At 37.5% G+C, this 22,528-nt stretch overlaps 1 protein-coding gene and 1 non-coding gene across 2 annotated transcripts; both read right to left on the minus strand.

The window, feature by feature from the left end:
• Positions 1-6,178: 6,178 nt before the first annotated feature.
• On the minus strand, positions 6,179-6,252 carry TRNAT-AGU (transfer RNA threonine (anticodon AGU)). The gene has a single exon. It is a non-coding gene; the product is annotated as a tRNA-Thr (tRNA).
• A 1,299-nt stretch (positions 6,253-7,551) lies between these two features.
• Positions 7,552-22,466, minus strand: WDR88 (WD repeat domain 88). Its single transcript, XM_074839696.1, is given in 11 exon segments — positions 7,552-9,157; positions 10,586-10,678; positions 11,066-11,134; positions 13,253-13,335; positions 14,694-14,878; positions 14,968-15,097; positions 16,012-16,150; positions 16,642-16,705; positions 18,562-18,591; positions 18,593-18,645; positions 21,829-22,466. Coding segments are annotated over 11 exon segments (1,203 nt in total). The 5' UTR covers positions 22,048-22,466; the 3' UTR covers positions 7,552-9,019.
• Between the last annotated feature and the right edge of the window lie 62 nt (positions 22,467-22,528).

Genomic DNA, 22,528 nt, shown 5'->3' on the forward strand with positions numbered 1-22,528 from the left:
GATCAGGTCTGTATGCAAGAGTTCAAGACCCTGAGCTGGAAATCACCAGAGGCTGGTATTCTGGCAAAATATCACTGCATGTTTGCCCTATGCTTAGTTCTGCCCTAGCCATGTGCTATTACCTATGGTTATACAGAGGACACTAGGCTAGATGTACCTTTGGTCCAATTCGAGTATAGTTATTTTCTTATGTTAAGTGATACTTAACATACTCAACTTCATTAAGTCAGCTGCGCAGAGTCACCATGACTGTGTAAGTTCTGGATACAATTTTACAGAACAAGCTGGTTATGAAACTCCTAAGAAAATTATTAGTCACAACAGCACAGGAGTTAAAGATCTTCTGGAGCAATTCCTGCCACTTTGAGAATTCTTTAACATGTCAGACACTGGCTTTTTATTTCACCATTTCACATTATTTTTATATAAATGCCAAGCTGCTGAGATATTACTTCACATGTTACTCTTCTATAGCACCTTGATAGAATCTCAGCAGCTGATTCTCAAGAACAGGTTAGTTTTGTGCTCCTAATTCAGTTATAAATAAATAACAGGTACAAATTACGGAGTTTTTGGCAACTGCCTAAGGTAAAAGCTTATTAAAAATACGCTTAGCAGGATAACTTAAATTTATTACCCTACAGCTCCTTAGAGGTACTGTATATCCTGTAGTTAAGTCAAATAAAGTATGCCAATATATAATTTTTTTCCACCACTGGTGTACACCTTACACATGCAAGTCAAATATCAAGTGTTCAAATTATGTCAGTCAGATACCAACAGAGAGAACCTGCAGCAGCAGCTGAGAATAAAGCTAGAATCTAAGCTGACACCTCTCAAAATGTAGTTCCTGGGCTTTAAAAGTCACTTGGCCCAATCCAAAGTTCTATAAAGCAGTGTTATTTCAGTAGTTTAGTCTTCTATTTAAAAAATAAATATTCTCATTAGAACACATTTTCCAGTGATGTAGCTGCTGTTAGAAAACAGAAGGAAACACACTGAATTTGTGAATACACAGGCAGTCAGAGTCCTTGTTTCTCTCTTTCTCACCTCAGTAAATTCACCACCACTGGGATAAAGCATGAAAAGCTGCTAGGACACAAAATTATCTTCCAATTACATACATAAAAAGATATTTTATTTATTCATCCAAAGTTAGTTTTTAAGGCTTTCATAAAAGCCTGGAACTATGGTCCTTTCTATTCTGGATGGAAAGTGTTTTATTAGACTAGTTCAAGCCAACGTTTTACTTCCAACTCAAAACATATAAGAATGTCATGTGAAAACCATTAAGCAGGTTCAGGCCAGAGCACTGGTATACCTAGTTCATGCTGGAGTCACCTGACCCAAGATCTTTTGGCTTGTATTTTGCAGATTTTGCATTTAAACCATACAAGAGCAAGTCAAAGGCAGGTGTCATATAAACAGCCAATGAATATACAAAGGCAACATATTTAATTATAAAAATTCTGCCTTTCTAAACTGAAAATCTTTTTGCTAAGATTGAGACTGCACTGTACGACTTACATGGGGCTTTGGTCACAGAATACACATGAACAATACAGAGCCTCCTGACCTGTTCATGAATCCACAACTCACATATTTTGTCCTTGCCTCTACACACTAGAAAATTAAGGTAAACATGAGTAATGACTAAGGAAACACAGTGAATTTTAGGAACCATTAGAGAAAATCATGGTTAAATTACCTATATGTAATGTCCACAGAGAGGACCCGAACAGTTACTGCTCAAGAATTTATACTGTTTACTTCGTCCCAAATTTTCAAAGGCAGGGAGTTTTCTCTTCCAGTTTAAATAATTAAACAGTATACTTGCTTTTGGCAATTAAATTATTCTTCAGTTCCACCTTAATATGATTTCAGAGATTCATTACAGCTCTCAAACTGCTGAACACTGTATGGTCTGTGGATAAAAGGACCAGAGCACAATTAACAATTCTAGGGATTTATGTCTATTGCATGAATTGGTCAGGGTCGTATGTGAGCTCCTATAATACGCATTTACAAAAGGTTGTAGTTTATCATACTTAACTTGCAAGTATTCCCTGTCTTCACCAGGTGTTAATTTGTTCCATCTGAAGGAGGCAGCCATTATGGGAACAGGTCATAAGAAATATGGTATGCATCCTCCTTTCTTACACAGTGTGGTTATTTGGTTTAGGCTTGGCTTTTTTTACAATTAGAGAGATGTTAAAGTCTTTTCTGAATACTCATCATAAGACACCTCTTCTCAGACAATATCAATCATATATTGACATAATAATGACACACCTTCATGTAAAATATTGCAATATTTTGAGAGATTAAAATTGGAAAAGTATCTTGACAGAAAAATACTAGCTTGTAAAAACATGTATTACGTATATTTCTGTAGGTAAGCATAAAATAACCTGAACAGCTAATAAGCACCTTTAACAAGAACATTAAAACAGTCCTACACACTAAATTTTCAAGGAACACCTTTATTTAAAACCTTCAGAAGTTTTATTTGCAAGTTGGTTTTCTACCCCATCAATGAGATGAAGTCAGTCAGGCCCCTTTTCCCAGAAACAATCCAAATGCATCTGTGAACTTTGCCAGCACTATTGAAGAGGCTTAGTACCAGCATGACCTAACTGAAGAAAGACTGAGCTCACTGAGAAGAAATAATAAAAACATGGCTTTAATAATATTGATTTTATCCAAAAGCTCAAAGTGCTTCATACAACATTAACTAACTCTCCCAGCAACCCTGTGAGCTCAGTATTATTGTAATTTTGCAGATGGCAAAAGAGATCAAAAGTTAAGAGCAGTGTGTCCAAAGACAAACAGCAGCTGAGGAGCACTGAACAGGTCTCTTGATGCACAAGGCCCGTCTGACCAGACACTCTCTCTCTTGTTGGGAATTAACAGATCACGCTTGACTGTATGTGTATTTTAAAATATAAAACTGAAAATACTAGTAGCATAAAGGCCAGGGGTCGATAAGCACCACTTGCTGTATTTCAGAACAGTTGATTACATGATTATATACAGAGTACAACTGCTTTACTTCGCTGGTTATTGATGTAATGGTGTAACATTTGGTGAGGAGTGGGAGAAGGAAGTTTATTCAGCTCACATTAAAACTAAAAATGCAAATATTTATGCAAAGACAGCTGTTACTACCTGCTACCTGGCAAACCACGTATAAGCTTTAATGCAGTTTTAACATTATTAACAAATCTGTAACTACAATCTTACTTTAGATGTAAGTGGACTTCATCTGGCCTATTCCCACATGTAAATATAAAGACAAAGAAAAAACAAAACCAAAAAACCACGCACACTCAACATGCACATTCAGTTTAAGTGTTAGTGATTTGTCTAGTTGTTTTAAACTACTTCAGAAACCTTTGTAGAATCTCACATGATAAATAATACAGAATCTTTTTGGCATGACTAGTATTCTGACATTTTAACAGAGGTTTTTTTACCACATGTATTAAAACACAATCCCACTGATAAGTATGCTTTCTCACTCTACCTCCCAATCGTTGGATTTCTTATTAATGTTGTTACCTAAATAAGAAATACAGCAAATAGTTCAGCACAGCAGGTCCTTCACCCATACTCTCTGGGCAGTCAGTGAAAGGTCAGCGCTCAGATGAAGGGATTTCCTGAACACATATTTGAAACATGCAAGTATGAGCCAAAACAAGCAACCTATATGATGTATTTATATATCATTAAATCTATGCCAAAAAAAGTCCACAGTTCACTCGATTTGCTTAAATATTGCCTTAAAATATTACTTCCCGCATAAGTATGCGGATCACCCTAGAAATCTGTTACAGAAGCCACGGCTCCATGTTTGTGACTAATACATAAAAATACAGAGTCACTCTTACAGAATCCAGATGAATCAAGTCTGTGCTTATGAATCGATTATGATTCTGATTTTGTCCTTCCTCAGATGTTTTGAGGCTTTTTTTTAGGGTGCCCATGTTGAAGTACAGAGTGACCAACCCACTTCGGTGCCATCCTGGCTGGCTCATTGTGCCATTCCTGATGATGCATCAAAAAAGTGTTTAACAATTTTGATACAAACACCTAGATACTCACTAACATTGGGGTTCTCATCCACAAGCTAAAGAACAGAAACTAGATGAAAACTATCAGAGTAACAGCACATACAAATATCCAGAAGAACCCCTAAGTCATCTCTCTCTACTGTGCAAGAGCTGAGAACAAGCCTGTTTGGTTCCAAACAGCATGTGCAAAACTACCAGAGTATTTGTTTTTCTCTGTTCTTCATTTAAGGCACTACTCTCCTAATACACAAAAAAGCTGCAAGTGGAGGAAGCGGGGCCCTAACAGGGAAGAGAGAGGTGTCCAGAGAGCGCTATCCCAAGAGCCAAATCCAGAGGAGACTCTGGGGGTTCCACGCACAGGTAGGCAGGGAGGACATGACATGCCTTTCCCTTATACACCACCCAGCGCAGCAGCAGGTGCCCCAGCCAACCCCTTCCTCCAGATGGGAGTTTGGTTCCTTGGTGTCACTGTTCACAACTGCAGGATTTATTTGACACTAAATCACTGGTTTTTCTTGATACTAAAATTTCACAGGTGCATCGACTCTGCACTTCACCTGTGGCTCAAAATCAGTGCTAGAAGGTACATGATTTTGTACCAGCTACAAAGGTCAGAGGAACAGAAACATCCTCACAAGATTTTTATTTTCAAAATTCTTGTTTCCTGCAGGATTCAAACTGCCGCTGGCTGAGGAGCAGTAGGGGACGTGGCTGACATTTGCTGCAGCTTCTTTCCTCCAAATCTTCCTTAATTTGCACGTTCCAATTGTTTTAAACTCTAGTTATTTTTGTTTTCTTTTACACAATGCCAATCTATGGGAGGTTAATCCCAAGATACTCCTAATTTTTAACAAACATCTTGCAATTTGCAATTACAGTTTACTTTTATTTATCACATATCAAATACTATCTATGTTGCATTTTTACAGTAAATACTACTCAAAGATTCCTGCAGGTAACTGTTGTAACCAAAGATGGTCATCCTGGACATTAAGACTTATACACTGCATTTAGGGCTACTGTCAGCTGTGATTTGGCCGCAGATCTGAGTTCTGAAAACCTGACCTTCCAAATATGCCATTTACTCCCATCACGGCTGTGTGGGCCAAAAAAAATGCCTGAAGATATGGCTGCTAGACTGGGACTTGTATTAATGGGTTTTAAGACTTTTATCTTTGGATCTGAGGGCCGATTCTGCCTTTGTTTACAGTAACACAAATTTGGAATAATTTCATTGAACCTCATTCACAAGGCTAATGGGGCAGGATTTCGCCTTTGATCTTTAAAGATGTCCAGGAAAACCGGTCCCTCTGCTGTGTCACTAATTACCTGGAGAACAGCACAGAGCACTTACTATGACTTTCACTTGGAAAAGCCAGACTTTATGTACCACGAGGAAGTAATGAGAGGTGAAAGCTAGGTCTTGGTACTGTTGGGTGACAAAGGCCTCAGCAGCAGACACCTAGTCAACATGCACTCAAACTGTAAGAGGAAAAAAAAAAACCAAAACGAAAGAGTAGCTCCATTTACCGTACTGAGAAGCTATTGAAGATCTGGAGACAAGAAAAAAAATAACTTTGAGAGGCATTTTCTTGGCTCTATATGAATGACAGTCGGGGGGCGGGGCTGTAACCTCGGCTGTGAGGCGCGGAGGGGGTGCTGAGCCCGGGGCGTGCACTGTGCATGGTCCGAATTGAGACGTCTTGATTTAATGGCTTTAAACTTCAACAGGGGAGGTTCAGACTGGACATTAGGAAAAAAAATTTCTCAGAAAGAGTGGTCAGACAGTGGAACAGGCTGCCCAGGGAGGTGGTGGAGTCACCATCCCTGGATGTGTTTAAGGGTCGTTTAGGTGAGATGCTGGGGGATACGGTGTAGGGGAGAACTTTGTAGAGCGGGTTGGATGGACTCGATGATCCCAACGGTTTTCCCAACGTGAATGATTCTATGATTATATATATATACACCCCGGATTTTTTCGTCCTAATCGCAGCGGAGCTGCGGCCCGGCGCCCCCTCCCGTCGCGGCGACATGGGCGGCCCCGTCCCGTCCGCGCCGTCGATAAAACAGCGCCCGCGGAGCAAAAGGCGAGCTCTACCCCTCGCAGGCACCGCTGGGATTCGAACCCAGGATCTCCTGTTTACTAGACAGGCGCTTTAACCAACTAAGCCACGGCGCCGGGCGATAGGCTTAGCTTGCGCGCGGCCCCAACACAGCGGCCCGGCCCCGCGCGGCCGCGCTCGCGCTGACCCGGTGCCTCAGGCAGCGCTGCGGCCCGGCCCGGCCCGGCTCAGCCCACGCCCGCTGCCCGCGGCGCTGCCCGCGCAGGCCGGCAGGATCGCTCAGCTCCTGCCGAGGCTCTGACAGGCGGCGGCGGCTCGGGGGGGGGGGCGCGGACGGCGCCTGGTGCCGCAGCTGTGAGCAGGCGGGACAAGAAGGGCAGCGAGCGCCCTGCCGGACTGGGCGGCTCGGGGCGCCACTGGGAACTGCACGCGCGCGTTAGCGTTTGTTTCGGCACAACACGTGGAGAGACCGAGGGGAAACACGTAAATGGCAGCATTTCTAAAAAATACTTGCTTACGGTTAGGCTCCAGTCCCGCCGTAGCCCACAGCGTCTCGATTGCCCCGGGCTCACAGCAGAAGATACCACGGGAAGCTCGGACCCCGATTACATGCTGCAATCATCTATAATGATGCAAAAAATGGAACTGCAACATCACATGCACACACTGCTTATGTGCTTTATGATCTGTGCACACACTGAACACTAGGCTGCCTGACCAAACCCGCACACGTTCACACAAGCTTAATAACTAGAAAAAGTGAAGTGGGTAGTTTTCTACAGAGCTACTTCGAATTCTTAACACAGAACTGATGCCACCAGTAAAACGCCCTCCCTCAGGGCCCCGGCCCTTCACCCCGTACCTGTGCAGGGCAGAGAACGAGGGTGCGCCAGGCCAAGAAACGGACAGTGCTACCGGGCAGGAACGAGCCACGAGCGAACACGGAGCCTGGCCCACAAGCCAAGGGTAGCGGGAAGGATCAGCTCAGCAACAGGCCTCATTACAGGCCTGGAGCGTAATCAGAATCTGCAAAGCACAGAAATGGCTTTGGCAATTTAACAGGCATCTGAGGCATATTTACAATCAAATTATAGATGTTACTCTTCAAACAACCCCTACGGAAGGGCAGCCACGCTGACTTGGTCTAAAACAGTTTTACAACTTTCTCATCAAGTTAGAACAGGGACTGAGTGAATTAGTCAAACTACTGGGGGTACAAGATCCAGAAAAAATGCAGATAAATCTCCATCTTATGAATTGTCTGTAACTATCCCATTCTCCACAAAACCTATACTGCATACAAATACAAGCCTACAGCTGCAGGTGAGATCAGGTCAGGGCTGAGGACAAGCTGACTCATGTGGCACTAAGCACTAAACAGGTGATGATAATGGACAGAAAAGAGCAATAAGTAATAAAACTTACTGATTTTATTAAAGCCAGAATGCAAGAATTATTTTTTTCCTTGTTTTTCTCCATTTGTGAAATAAAAGATTCATTCAGAAGAAAATTTCCAACCTATTCACATTACTAATGCAAAATGAACCAAGCCTCTACAGAGCAACTGCTTTTTTTTCCTGTTTCAGCAGAAAAAATTGGAGCTTTGATTTTTCCAGCTGAAAAGGATAAAGAAAGAAACAAATAACACCTTCAATTCTAATATAACATTAATTCTTCTAGGACTAATCTTTTCTAACATAGAGAAATTAGATCAGTATTACTAACTACATTAAAGCCAAATTAATTCAGCTATAAACCATGCGTATTTTATGTGATCTGTTTAAAAAAACAAACAAACAAACAAACATGAGGAGCATAGACACAGCATTTTGTTTTAGCTCCCGTAACAAAACAGTAGTATTTAATTAAGGAGTAAAGAGGGGGAAAGAATGCTGGAAAATAATACAATTTATCACCTAATAATTCAAAGCTATAAATCTGTACAAAACATCCTATTCCCTAGAAATATTTTTCATTTAACCTTGGATTCAAGTGTAATTGTTGCTACACAATTCACATAATTTAAACAAGAGAAAAAAATCTACCTACTTAGATTTCTTTGTGTTCTACAGCTTGACTGCATTCCAGGCTGTCACATGCCCTGTCCCACCTATTTTCCCCACTTTAAGTTCCTTTTAGAAAGACATGTTGAATAGGTTGAAAACACTATTTTTAGGAATAAGGCTTCCAAACATTTTGAAACAGTTAATCTTTTATTAATTGACATTTTCACATATACTGAATAGATATAATCCTCTCAGGGTTGCTCCTAAGAGAGGGTAGAAAAAAATACCGTGTTTCTTGCTGGAGGAAGCCTTTATTATACAGAACTAATTTGTGCTGGAACATGTCAGACATGAAACACAACTTACTCTCGATGCCTGAAAGCTCCTTTACAAAACTGTTCTAAGTGGTATGGCAACAAGTTAGAAAAAAGTTCACGGTCTCATTCAAAAACCTTTTTCTGATGTCCACTGACAGCAAAGATTTTTTGCTTGCCATGGTAAAGAAGAATGGTTTATCTAAAGAATGGAAAGAAACCTCTCAATAATTTACATATCCATATATTTTCTTTAGTAAATTGAACTTGGAACGAGTATATTCATTTAAAATTGTTTAAAATTTTCCAAAGGACAAGTAATTTTATTATCTAGTACCGTGCAGCATAAATATAGTTTCTACTCCTGGGGATTTTTATTCTTTACTTGATATGTCACAGCTATTTAATGGATTAGAACAGTGTATTTTATTATTCTTCATACACAATACTATAGTAGAGCAAGGTTAGATGAAAGTCTTAGCTTTATATGTGTATTACATAAAGATGAACAGACACTCCATTTATACTTAAATGTGTTAACATCCCAGGACTGCTAGATTAATTTAAAGGTCAGGAGGAACAGAAGGTGGCAATGGCAAAATTTTTCTCACTGGAGAAGACAGACAACAGAATACACACTTGGTTATCACTTCTGAGTCACTACACTGCAGGCGTAAGAAAGGTTTTTCACATTCTTCACACTGGCGTAAATATAATAAAAATGGCATTTCAGTTAATCATCTGGGACAGATGTGCATTATTTCACTCATGAAGGTACAGCTCTGTATACACACATGTATCTTGCCTGATTTTTGGGATGCACTGAGTGCATATAGCTGTCATAAACTTGACACAGATAGTGCTGCTCAAAATTCATTCCTGTAATGGAGTTTTTTCCTGAATAAAACTGTATTTTATGTGAACTTTTGATTTTTTTTTTTTTTCAAATAATACAGTATCATACTTTTTGGGTGGCTTGATGGGTATCCAGTTTTTAGCTGTTCTGTCTTGATGATAATCACTATGTGGTTTCTGGCTTTTTTTGTTTACTTTTTTTTTTTACCTGATCATTGTCTGACTAAAGGAGAAATGTAGAAAGAAAAATTTTAAAAAGAAAGGAAAACTGATACATAACAATGATTTCAGATGAAATATTAACACACTGTAGTCAGTACAAAGAAGTTTTTCTGCTCGCTACACTCATACTCTTGAAGTTTAATCCACTGCTATCAGAGTCAGCATAACATGGATTCCCAATTCACTACTTGTGAAACTATTTACAAAAAATTTGAGACATTTTTCTAATTGTTTGGTATGCTTTAAGTATTGCTAAAATGCACCAAAAGATCCTTTCCTGTACCAATTTTAACCAAATTCTCAAACTTCTGTTAATTGATACTTTAGGAATGTACACATTTTTACTGCTGGCACATTTATAAAACTTATTTAAAAGCTTAAAAGCTGCACACTGCTTTTGAATAACTGCTATTCAACAAGAAAGTCTGATAAATATTACAGAAATAGTAAAAAAAGTTAGTCTTTTTCATGCAGTTTCACTTAATGGTTATTAACAATGAGAAAAATATATACAAGGTCTTGCAAATCCACCACCAAAACAAATTGAAGGACTGTAACAAAAAGCATGTTTCAATAGCATTAAGCTTGTCAGTGTTCTTCTTTCTTATCTTTTTATAATTCATGTTTTAGAAGTCAGAATACTTACAGTCTCAGCTTTGAAAAGACATTCCTCAGAATTCATATAAGCTGATTTATGTCCAGGAGCACATGAGTATTACCTGCCTTGGTTTGGTAATACTCCTATATAAGCAGCCAATTACTCTGCAGAAGCATTAGGTATAGAAAACCAAAACATATTTCATTTTAGAAGTACACATAGGAGGCTTTGTTTTCTAAAACCAAAAATGCACTTGCATATGAAAACTGGTGTCCTTACCAAAATCAGTTTTAAAAAGAACTGTTATTACTACATCCAACTCACAAGAAACAACTTGACAATCTTTGCAATCAGTTTGTGTTTTTAGCGTAGATATCTGACAGCTCTCCTTTAACATTCAATTTTTCTTTCTGAATAAAGTATGAGGTGTAATTAAAAAACAAAGTGATAGAACCTGAGCAATTTTTGAACCTCTTGATTTTCTACTTTCTATCACTGAAGGAATATGATCCATTTTTTCAATATTCCACAATCTCAAAGTAGAATCCTGAGAAAAAGATACAATTATTTTGATGTATTTGCATATTAGCAAAACAGTGATTTCCAAAGGGATGAAATCTCATCTCATTAGAGGAACCCTCTCAATTTGAGAGCTAAACTCTCTCACATTTAAGTATCATGTCTTTGGAAACAATCTTTATCAATCTTAAAACTGCCTGCACATTTTTAAATAACCAAAAATAAACATACTTATCAAATTCTTTTAAAGATTTTCTCTAATTACTGCTGGTAAATACTGACTACAACTTAGCACTTTTATGAACAACTACACCATTGTTAAATTTAAGCCAAAAAAAAGCTGAAAATAACAGATGAAGTCTTCACATCCATTTGTAAGTTAGCTCCTGAAACCACATCAGGAATTAGTGATTACCTTTGAGGCTGAAAGAATCCATTTCTTGTTTTTGCTAATTGCAACATCTGTCACCCAGTCCCAATGACCCTACAGTAAAGCAAAATGTAACTATAACACATGAAAAAAACTTTATTATTTTTATTATAATAAAAAAACCTATTTGTACCATAAATCCATTTTGAAATGCAGTAAGAAAATTCTTATTTAGACTGCCTCATGTCCAGTCAAGAAAAGAAGTTGTTATGAAGTTCATCCTTTCCTACGTATACCTGAAAATGGTGACCATTACTATCTCTGGTAACCAGACCACCAGTTGTAGCACTTCGAACAATGACAGCTACACAGTTACCATGGGTTTAAGCTCCATTTAAGCACAGGTCTTTTCTATTTTTTAAACAGTTTAATAAAGAATTGTGAAGAGAGAGTTGACTTCTAATACTTATTACCTAAAAAAATCTTGAGGCTGTTTATCATGTGGTAATGGAGGGGCAGAGCTGTGGGAACAGGCAGCAGCTTCTCCCCATTTAAGGGAAGGAAACCAATTCTGAAAGCAGGCCAAGTCAAGCAGCTGTATTGGATATCCTTGTTCTGACAACAGCAGCACAGCTGATTTGAGGTTAACAACATTGAGTTGGCATAAGAATAGAAACAGGTTAAAATCTAAAATTATTTATTCCAGCTAGGGAGGTTATTCAAACATGAATGCTATTGACAGATAAAATTCCTAGAGTTTAGGAAGGCATGGTGTCGTTTTGATAGACAAATGACACATCTGAGAAATACAATAAAAAGATGAACATATATTTTTCCAGCACAGAGTAGTCATCAAACATGCATACATAAAATGTGGTTTTTATAGCAGAATCTTTAAAACATGTTTTTAAATTTCGTTATGAGCCCAGAATATAATTATACCAAAGCACACATACTGAACTGGAATTCTCCATAGTTACAAAGACATTAGCATTTAAACAGATGCCTTCTTTTTTATGGGAAACTGAGTTACTTACAGTGATTGTTGTGAACTGGGAAATTTGCAGTAGCTGCATTATGTAAAGCACTGATGCTAGTGGAGAATGTGTACTGTTAGGGCTCAGAAGGTTTGATCGGTACAATTCCGGTTCCAGAGGGTAGGTAAGCTTACATTTAAGGTAACAAGTGTGAGGCACAGGCTTCTGATCTCTGGTTTAACTAAGCCTTGAATAGTGTATGCAGTAAGTAAAAAAAAAAAAAGTCCATTAAAATCATAAAATTCATAAGATAGGAAAGTCCATAAAATTCGTAAGACAGGAAGGAACCACAGTTGCAGATCTGAACTCTGACAAAGCAAAACGCATGCACGTAACTTTATGAATCCTGTTAATCCTTTTCTTTGATCCACATGTCTGAACATTAGTTCAAGTCTTGTGCATCGTTTCCACTAAAATAAGAAATGAATGAAAGGTATCGTAATACAATATGGTATGTTTGCAAAAAATAAAGTCATGATGGCACAAAAAAACCTGGTGAGAGTTGGACCTTTTTTAAATTTTATGCAGGTATTACTTACTGCCTCAAATTTTGGGCAGTATTACCATGGATATGGAAGAAAAGAGGAGGCCTAGCTCTAAGCAGGGATAGCTAAATACTGAACAGCTACCTCATTTACAGAATTGTCCATCCTAAAAAATATTGTAAGATGGTGGACCACATCCCTGTCACTATAAGCAGTAACGTAAACTATGTAACCTAGGGACTGACCTAAGCTTGACAACCTCAACACTGGTATTTACATTTTTTTGAATGCATCCCTTTTAAATGTACTGTTTTCTGTGGACATAAGCAAGCATGTAAACATACAGATATACAGGAGTGTGATGTTTCAAAATGAATATACGCAATATGCAGGCCCTTGTTACTTGCTGGAAGAAACTCTCTCCTAAAACATAGGCATAACTCCATCTAATGTAATCCTTAAATGAGCTTGTTCATAAAAAGATAAATGTAATAGTTTATTAACAACTGACTTGACAAAGGTACTATCTTTGTAGCTAACTGTATAAGAATATACTGTTCTAGGAAATTAAATTGCACAAGTCCTGGATATATTCCTGCCTGTATCTAAAAAGGATGGGCAAGAGTATTTGTCAGATAATATACAATGCTTTTAAACTACCAATACATTTGACACCTTCTCATCAAACTAGTGACCAAGTAAGAGGTCACCTTTAAGCTTAGCTTTTTATAGCCTGCATCTGTATCCCATACAGCTATAGTTTCGTCATATCCGCCAGACACAACAAGTGATGCTGAAATATAAAATCAGAATATATTTTATCTTTGCTTTGTCATACACACTAATAAAAGAGGCTCTTTCTAACAGTGAGTCAGACTTTATAAAAAATTTTAAATAATGTGGTATTAGTCATGCCTTAACAAGATAGTAGAAGTTCATTTAGGCTACCTGTTGATAATGTTCTTAATTTTGTAAATATTAATGCATAAATTTAGCAAACAGTGGAAAAAACCATACATGACAATTCTGTTGACTTAGAAAATTAAGGAGATAACTTGTTTAAAAATTAAAACATAGAGAATACTTCCAGAATTATTAGGTCAACTGTGAATAAAACTGTGGAAAGCATACTTTCAGATTCCAATATTCACAGGCTTATCTGCATCTGCACATCTTGATGCCACAGACACCTTTTTCCCCATAGAGCTGCTATTTATTTATTTGAGTTGCCTAAGTCAAAAGGCACTGTTTGGGTATGACTGCAGATTAACCCACTGTCAGCAGTTCAGGAGTAATTTTTACTGGAGTATTCAAATGTGAAATTGCATAAGAAAAACAGCCAATTAGATTACAAAGTACAGAAATTCATATTAGTCTGTTGCAGTGAAGAGAAGACAAGCTGTTTCAGTGCAGCAGCAGTTTGAAGTAACACCAGTTTCATGTTGTGGAGGGACTCAGAGTTGTCTATGATCTAGTGAAAATAACGGAACTAGGGTGGTAAGAAACAGCTCCCCACTACCTCCACTCAGATACAGGTAAACTGGGGAGTCTGTTTCTTCCTCCTATTCATCCAAGCATCAAGGAGACATTGAGTTCCAGGTGCCAGATTGTCTTGCTGTAAGTCATAGATATCATCTACTTTGAACATGGTAGTTTATGTGCTCCATCAGGGTAGCTGAGAACATCCATGAAGTTTTTCAGAAGTACATTACTAGCATATGTTATTTGGGCTGTGAAGTAACATTACTGTTGGGGGTACTAAGAGAGACACACACATTTTCCTAATTATTACAGATCAGTACTGTATTTACTGAACATGTTTTTTCAACTAATGTTAGGAGAATATCCACAAGTGCTAAGTTAATCTTTTAACATAGTATTGTGCTTTTACTCCATTATGATCTTTTCATTGTACCTCTGGATGGGTATATCAATTAAGCAAATGTTCCAGTTGCCTGGTTAAGACAGAACACAGGCCATCAACTTCAATTTAGTTATTTACATGGACATCATTTTCTCATAATTAAACGCGTTATCTCAGAAACAATGAATTCATTACCTACATGATTAGATTGGTCACTCATGGTTTATCTGAGATGTCCTATACATAGGCATTGAGACACGTCATGCACTAGTATTAAGATAACTCACCATCCTGGCTAAAAAGGCAGGAACTAACAGAACCCTCATGTCCTTGATCCAAGGAAACTGGTTCATGACACTGAAATTGTTCTACCTTTATATCCCATATTTTTAAGCTTTTGTCCCAGGACGCTGTGCACAAGTAATGACCATCAGAGGTAAAGCAGCAATCTGAGATAGCATTGCTGTGTCCCCTGAAACACAGACAAAAACACAGGAAGTGTGATAATTGTGGAAGATGCAAATGCTGCCATGGATAATTAACTATAGTATTGTTTCTTACTCATTAATTGCAATTGAGGCAGATCATGTTATCATATCCCATAGCTTTATGGTCTTATCATGTGATACAGAAGTCACTCTTTGGTTATCAGGGTCAAGACAACATCTTGTGATTGTACTTTTATGATGACCTATACAAAAAACATCAAGTGAGACTATTAGTAATTTTGAATAATTACATCTGGAGCTCAGAACACAGATCTGAAAGGCAGAACTACCCATAGCATCTATGCATCAGTCTATTTCCAAACCACAGTAATTTCAAAATTGCTATTTCATTGGCTAGGACACCTCCTCACCTACCTCTCCATGAAGAGAGGCCTCAGAGTTACTGCAGTCAGTATGAAATACGAACCTGTACCCAGGCACTCAACATAAATTCACATGCTGCCCTGTAGTAACTTATTTCTCTGCTCCATTTCTGAAAATAAGTCCAGAAGCGTGGCCCCATAATGCCAATGACAGTTAACTGCTCAGACTCTTAGGAAGCACTTAAGCAGGTAATTATACTTTAAGAATGCAAATAACTCCATTAAATTAATGTAAACAAAATATGTCTTGATAGTGTCACCTAACAGAGACAGTTCTAATAAAAGTTACATCCATTCGTTGCACTTTTTATTTTTAAATCTAAATGATTTTACCATCAGGCTCTGGTTCACAGGAGCACATTAACCAGATGCTAATTTAACATTTGTAAGACTGCTCATATCTTTTGAAGCTGATTCTGCAGGACTGGCAGACTCCCTGACCTGCAGTCCTGAGTGGAAGCCTCATGGGACTGAGGTATCACTAGTGAAATTACCTTCAAAGGGAAATTATCATTCAGAAAAGAATCACTGTTCGTCTAATTTGGGCTATTATCTCTTTTTCATAAGCCTATTCTGAAAAATATTGGGTTCAGTGTCTTACAGATAAGTTTCTTTTGCCTTTCTCAAGTAAGGATATTTGAACTGAACTGAATTAATTAATCTTCTCCAATTTCATAAGAAATAAAAAAAATTCAAGAGCTGCATAAACAAGATGTAAAAGTCTTAAGTCTTACCTTGGATATGTGCCACAACTGCTGCACTTATTGAATCAAAAATATATATGGCATTTTCTTTGTCTGAACCAGATACCACATATCTGCCATCACAAGAAATATTACATGAAGTTACAATGCCTTCATGTTCTACTGTCCACTAAAGAGAAAATAAAAGGTTTTAGAAGCATGCTTGAGGGTTAGAGAGAATTTTACAGCAGACTTTCTGTAATCTGTAAGCAGATTCAGAAAGAAGGCTTTTGATATTACTTTGTTTAGGTAAAAGCTGAAAGATGTCATTATATCCAATTTTTCTATTTTTGCATTAGCAATAAACTTAAAATTAGACAAGGCCACCCTGTTCAAATCCTAAAATGTTAATTTGATCAATCTTAAATGTATCTTCTGAGACAGGTTGTTATCATACCCATTATCTGAAATAACTAAGACATGTTCATTGAAAAACTTCATGAACCCAAGATGAAGCAATTATCAGTACCAGAACTAGGACTAAAAATCAAGCCCACCTACCCTAACTATATTGCATTGTGCTAACAAAGAATGCTGTGTTTTCTTATTTATCAATAACAAAGCAATAAATCTGAATTTTGCAGTTATACTTTTGCAAGATGCATTCTAAAGGATACATACAAGTATTTTTCCTGTTTCCATATCCCAAGCCTTGACAGTGTTATCATATGATGATGTTACCACTCTAAAAATGATGTTAATGAAAACAGCAATCAATGTTTTCACTTAAAAGAAGGTATTTAAAAAATAAATGACAACATTTAAATCTGACAATGATTGACATCTTCACACCCACTAATTCAAAATAGATTTTAAAAGGCTACAGCAAAAATTATTGCATAGCTTAGTTGAAAAAAGGATTGTTTATATTTCAGAGATAAACTAATAATAAAAAAGTCACATATGCAATTTTCAGCGCAAGCACTCAATTTAATTTCATCCATTACAAGATATTTAATTATTTCTAACGTTAGAATAATTTTAAAGCCATTATGATGTCTTTTCTTTAATGAATGTGAAGTGCTCTTGTCAGTAGGGGTTTTTTTGATTTTTTAGTGGTTATGTTGCTGGGTAACCCTCTACCACAAACGCTGCTCTGCACAAACAAAGTCACATTAGACAACAAAGCTATTCAATAAAGTTTAGTAAAACTGGCAGGTTTCCATTAAATAGGCGGTCAAAAATGTTCACTCACACAGTTTTGTTAAATATTCCCACATATTTATGTAATATTTATATTGAAATGTTTTTAGTAGCATTGTGGCTTTTTATTTTGATAAAGTTCATAAACTGTCACTTTTATACATTTCGCCCAAGAAAGTCAATGCATTAACATTCTAACAACTACAATTATACTACAATTATACATATACATTCTAACAACAATTACACAATTATATTATTAAAATATTTTTATCTTCTCCGTATGTGTATACTTCCTGCAACCAACACAATCTCTGCTCCTAAACAGAAACACATAAAGCAAATGACGACATGAAGTTTATGAACTGGCAGCATTTTTAATTGAAAAGTGGTTTCTAGGGCTGGACACAATGGTATTTTACTTGCTGTTTAACAATTTTCAAAGATACACACAACTGCAATAGGCAGTGTAGCACATGTACTATTCAGTGATCAAAAACCTAATCAGTCAACTCTACAGTCTGATAAAAATTGATTTAAAGTATGACTTAAAGATAAAATATGCCAGAAATAGTACCCCTGGAGGCATTGTGTGACCTACTTAGCTGAATGTTAATGTATGCTGCAGTTGTTTTAATTATTATGTCCACAGATTGACACTGGATTAAGGTGCATTTCCTCTTTAATTGACAAGACAGGCTTAATAGAAAGGCTACAGAATATTAATAAACAATACAGACAGACAAGAACTTTTATGAAGGTATAAATCTCTGACAGATGAACCCCTGAACCTTGGCTAATTCAATGCTGTTCTCTTATACAAGTGATATATATTTATATACCCCTTTCAGAACATATAGCAAAGACAGTCTTCCAGCCCTGTATAGCTCAGAAACAGAATGAGACAAGTCCTTTGCCCTAAAAGAGCCCATAATCTATCAGACTATTCCAACATGCATTTAAGATAATAAAAAGATTCCTGTTTAATTCAGCAAACATCATATGCAAAACAGAAAATATTAAGAGCTCCTGTACAAATTGTAGGTGAGAACAAGGTGAGATTTATGGTAGTTCATGGGAATGAAGGAGTCTGGCAGTAAACACTCTGCTAGCAGAGTATGGGCAGCACAAGTGAAAGTGCAAGGATGAAGAGGGAAGAGTATATGGAGGAAGGGAGATGCAAACCAAAATTATAACAGCATGATTTATGAAGCACAAAAGTAAGCAAAAGAAGTTTGACTTCAATGTAGTACAAGTTAGGAAACCATAGGAAGGATTGAAAAAGTAACTTACTTGTCCTACATTTTGTAATAAGTGTTTCCACATGCACTGAAATTGAACCTTGAAATCACAAAACCCATCACTTTTTTAAAATAAATTAAGATAGAAATTGGCCACCTTCTGTCATCAGGAGTCAAGTTACACTCAAATTGGGGCAGTATGTTCTTCAAAAACTTGAATAGGAAAACCTTTCTCAACAACCTTGAATAAATCCAAATGAGTTTGATTATGAAGTGCTTTGCTAAATTGTAAAAAAATACAAAGCATCACAAAAGAAAACAAAAGTTGTGATAATCACTAAAGTTAGTCTTACTTTAGTTACTCTTACAATCTCAGACTCTCTACTCCTTTTCAAGACTGACTGAGTAGTTCATCTATCACACCCAGACTTCTATTTACCTCCTTCCCATCACAATAGTTTTCACCAGAAATTTCTTGAAGAGAGTTCTCCTTAGACTCTCACATCTATGTACCTAAATTCTGGCAAGTCTTTCGTCATAAATTAATATATGGCTTTCCATTTTCATTCACGTAGTTAAAACACTCTCTCAAGGCCTGCCATCCCTGTATCAATTACTGCAACACAATTTTCTTTACAAATGCAGTCTCCCCTGCTTGTACTCATGCGCAATGATCTTCCACACATTTCCCTTTACTGTCTGTATTATGTCTTTCCCTCTGTGTTTCTTCATTTATTCCTCATTCTCAGCCACAAATACAAGCCTCTTGTCTTCAAATACAAAGCTCTGTGTGATTTATCCCCAGACATCATCTCCCTTCTGCCCTACCTCTGATGCCAGCCTTTGTCACTTGGTTATTACATTTCCAAAATTTATGAGTTCCCCTTTGCTGTCCTTCATGTTTTGAAGGAGTCACCTATAAATAACTGGAAATCTCTCTCCTAATACAAAATCCCACTTAAATGTCTGGTTTGTGATTTCTGCAACAGCAATCAACAGATTGTTGAATTGCTGAGATGTTGACCCATACTGCATTATTGGTTCATTTATCATAGAATCATTTAGGTTGGAAAAGACCTTCAAGATCATTGACTCAAACCAAAAACCTAACACTGCCAAGTCCACTGCTAAACTGTGTCCCTAAGTGCCACATCTACAGTCTTTTAAATACCTCCAGGAATGGTGACTCAACCACTTCCCTGGGCAGCCTGTTCCAATGCTTGACAACCCTTTCAGTAAAGTAATTTTTCCTAATATCCAATCTAAACCTCCCTTGGCACAGCTTGAGGCTGTTACATTTCTCTGTCATCTTCTATCTACTTAGTCTGTTACACAGAGTTTTAAGTGATTTCAGGAAGGGACTACCTTTTAGTCATACACATATAATGTTCAAAGCATAGTGCAGTCCTAACCCCTCAGTAAAGCCTTGAACTTCTTTAGTAATACAAATAAAAATATGAATCAAGTTTTACAAATGGATCACGGTGCCTGACTGTAAACATCAAAACAAAAAAACCCAGGACTGTTGACATGCAAAGGAATTCACAGATCAAAGTATCACAGGATCAGTCATCATACCTTCATCTAGGTAAATAATCTTCTATTTCCATGATTAACCCAATTACTTCAATTAGACTTTTGTTTGCATAAGCACCAAGAGGTTTCAGAATCAGTCTGGAAGCAGGCAACATAAACTCCCTTCATTGTGTTCTTTCAGTTGTCTTCACTATGAGAGTAAAACCTTGCACCTCTGACTACTGACTACTACTCCCCTTTTTAACATCAACTGTCAAGTCTCAGATCTAGAGCTGCTTCCTTACAAGGCCTTGAAGGAGCTATCCTGCTAACTTGGCAGCTCTCGGTAACAGACAAAACTGGAGTGAAAGTAAATTTATTTTTCACTTTTTCACTTATTTTCTGAACATGCATCAGTGCACTACAGGACTAACAACTGACACTAGAATCATTAGGAATGTCTCTAAGACCAAGGGAAAAAAAAAATATCAAAGTTACCATATGTTCTTCTATTTTTCTGAGTCAAAAACCTTGCAGTCACAACTGCCCTTCTAGGCTTATCTAGTCTTTGTCTGCTGTGTGCCCTATTAATCTTTGTTTTCCAAAAGATGTGTGGACTGTCAGTGAGACACTGTCTGTTCTCAAGAGGAACTTCAAATACTTTCTCAGTACACTCAATCATTTGATATCTATGCTTTCAAAGGAAAAAAAAAAAATAGAACCTCGAAGTGAAATTATCAGGGCTGGCCTAGCCCTCTGCGACCAAGTCCTCCATACTCTCCTGAATTCTAATTGCTTCTGCTGTTCCTGCAGAAGAGGAAATTAGGCCTGTCCAGACAAAATTAATCTTATCAAAATAAATGAACATAATTTCTCCTATCTACAATATTTGCTTAAGATCTCCATGTGTTTATTTAGTTTGGAACTGATCATTAAGACGGGACTTTTTTTTATTCTAGACTTCCTGATTTCTTGGATATAGCCATCCACAGCTCTTGGATAACATAATAGTGCTAACCTGAAAATTGCCTGGACTTTTTACATTTTTGGGGTTCTTGGGCTTTTTCAGTATGTCTGAAAGAAGGTTTGGATTATGGTAGGAAACTAGTACCACATTGGTAAGAAGTCAACACTTTAGATTCATTATCAAATTATTTCATCTGTATTTATATCATATTAAGGCACTACTATAACTCATTACCAATTCTTGATCAAGTCATGACTGTTTTAATATATGCCAGATCTCAATGCCTGCATTCTATTTAGCACAGCTACATTGTCATTTGTCTGCATAAAATTCAAGGGCTCACGTAACTATATGTCTCCCAGCTAATTTTTAGACTAAATTTATACTTCATCACCCAGAATCCGTACACTTCCCCACTTCAGATCTCACCACTGCCCTGCCCAGGGTGGCTGGAGTTTTAGGGAAATTCCAGCTAACTACATAAAACTTGGAGGAGCAAGAAAATCAAGGGTGCAAATCAAGACTTAAACAAAAGGAAAAAATCAATCATCAAGTATGAAAATACCATGGCCATGCTGATAACAACTGTGTGATCCCTAACTCCTACTTCTCCACAAACAGCCACATACAAGTCAGAAAAATAAACTTTCAGGAGAAAAAAGAATAAGCTTTGTGTATGTAAGCTTTATGATTCAGTGTATGCTACATATGCTTACAACAGTCACCCTTCAATGTCAAAAAATGCATTCAAAGTATGAAATGAGTTTTGTTATTTATCTGTAACTGCAAAAACATTTACAGTTGCTATTTTTAAACTTCAGTAAAATATCTTCAGAAGGCTCTCTGATAATTCATTCAATCTTCATGCCCGTATAACATTCCTTGTTTGATTTCAGCTTTTATGTTTGTTTTTAATTTGTTGCTGTTGCATTCATAACATACCCAGAGCTTCACTGTTCTATCATAAGAACATGAAAGGATTTTTGTGTCTTCAAAGCAAAAATGGCAGGAGCTCACAGTATCACTGTGTCCTCTCAGAATTTTAGATTGGATCTGTAAAGGAACAGAGCAAAATTTAGGAATATTTGAAATTATTTTTGACAGTTCAGTCCACAAGGGGGAGTATGAAATCAAGAACCGGCAGAGAACATTAAGTTCCATTTGTCTGAGAAGAGTTCACATCCTTTCCTTGGTACTAGCTTGGTGCGGATTTACCAAATCAGGTTGAGAAAGAAAGGTGGATGGATGTGGATTTTATTTTTCTGAAAGGGAAGGAGGTTCGGTTTGGCTTCCCAATTCTTCTTCCTCTCATGAGAAGTAATATTTATCTTTTAAACCTCAGACAGTCTCTCTCAGGGCTTTCAAACACTTGCTTCCTTGCTTCTGGCCCACAAAGGGCAGCACATCAAGCTCTTAGGCCACACATTTTAGCCAAGACCATTACAAACTCTGTAAAGATACCCTGAAAAGGCTTTTCTTCAGTCACTTGGCAGTCCAGCATGCACGTGTGTGAACACAGCTTAACAAAAACCCAGCGGCCAGGAGCATCAGCGTGGCACAAAGTGACAGAGCTTCCCAACCCTCAGCCTCCAGCAGCCCCCGACCGCCCCCGGGCACGGAGCCCTGCCCGCCCCTGCCCTCC

This window comes from Strix aluco, chromosome 14 (assembly GCF_031877795.1).
Source record: "Strix aluco isolate bStrAlu1 chromosome 14, bStrAlu1.hap1, whole genome shotgun sequence".
Classification (NCBI taxonomy): Eukaryota; Metazoa; Chordata; class Aves; order Strigiformes; family Strigidae; genus Strix; species Strix aluco.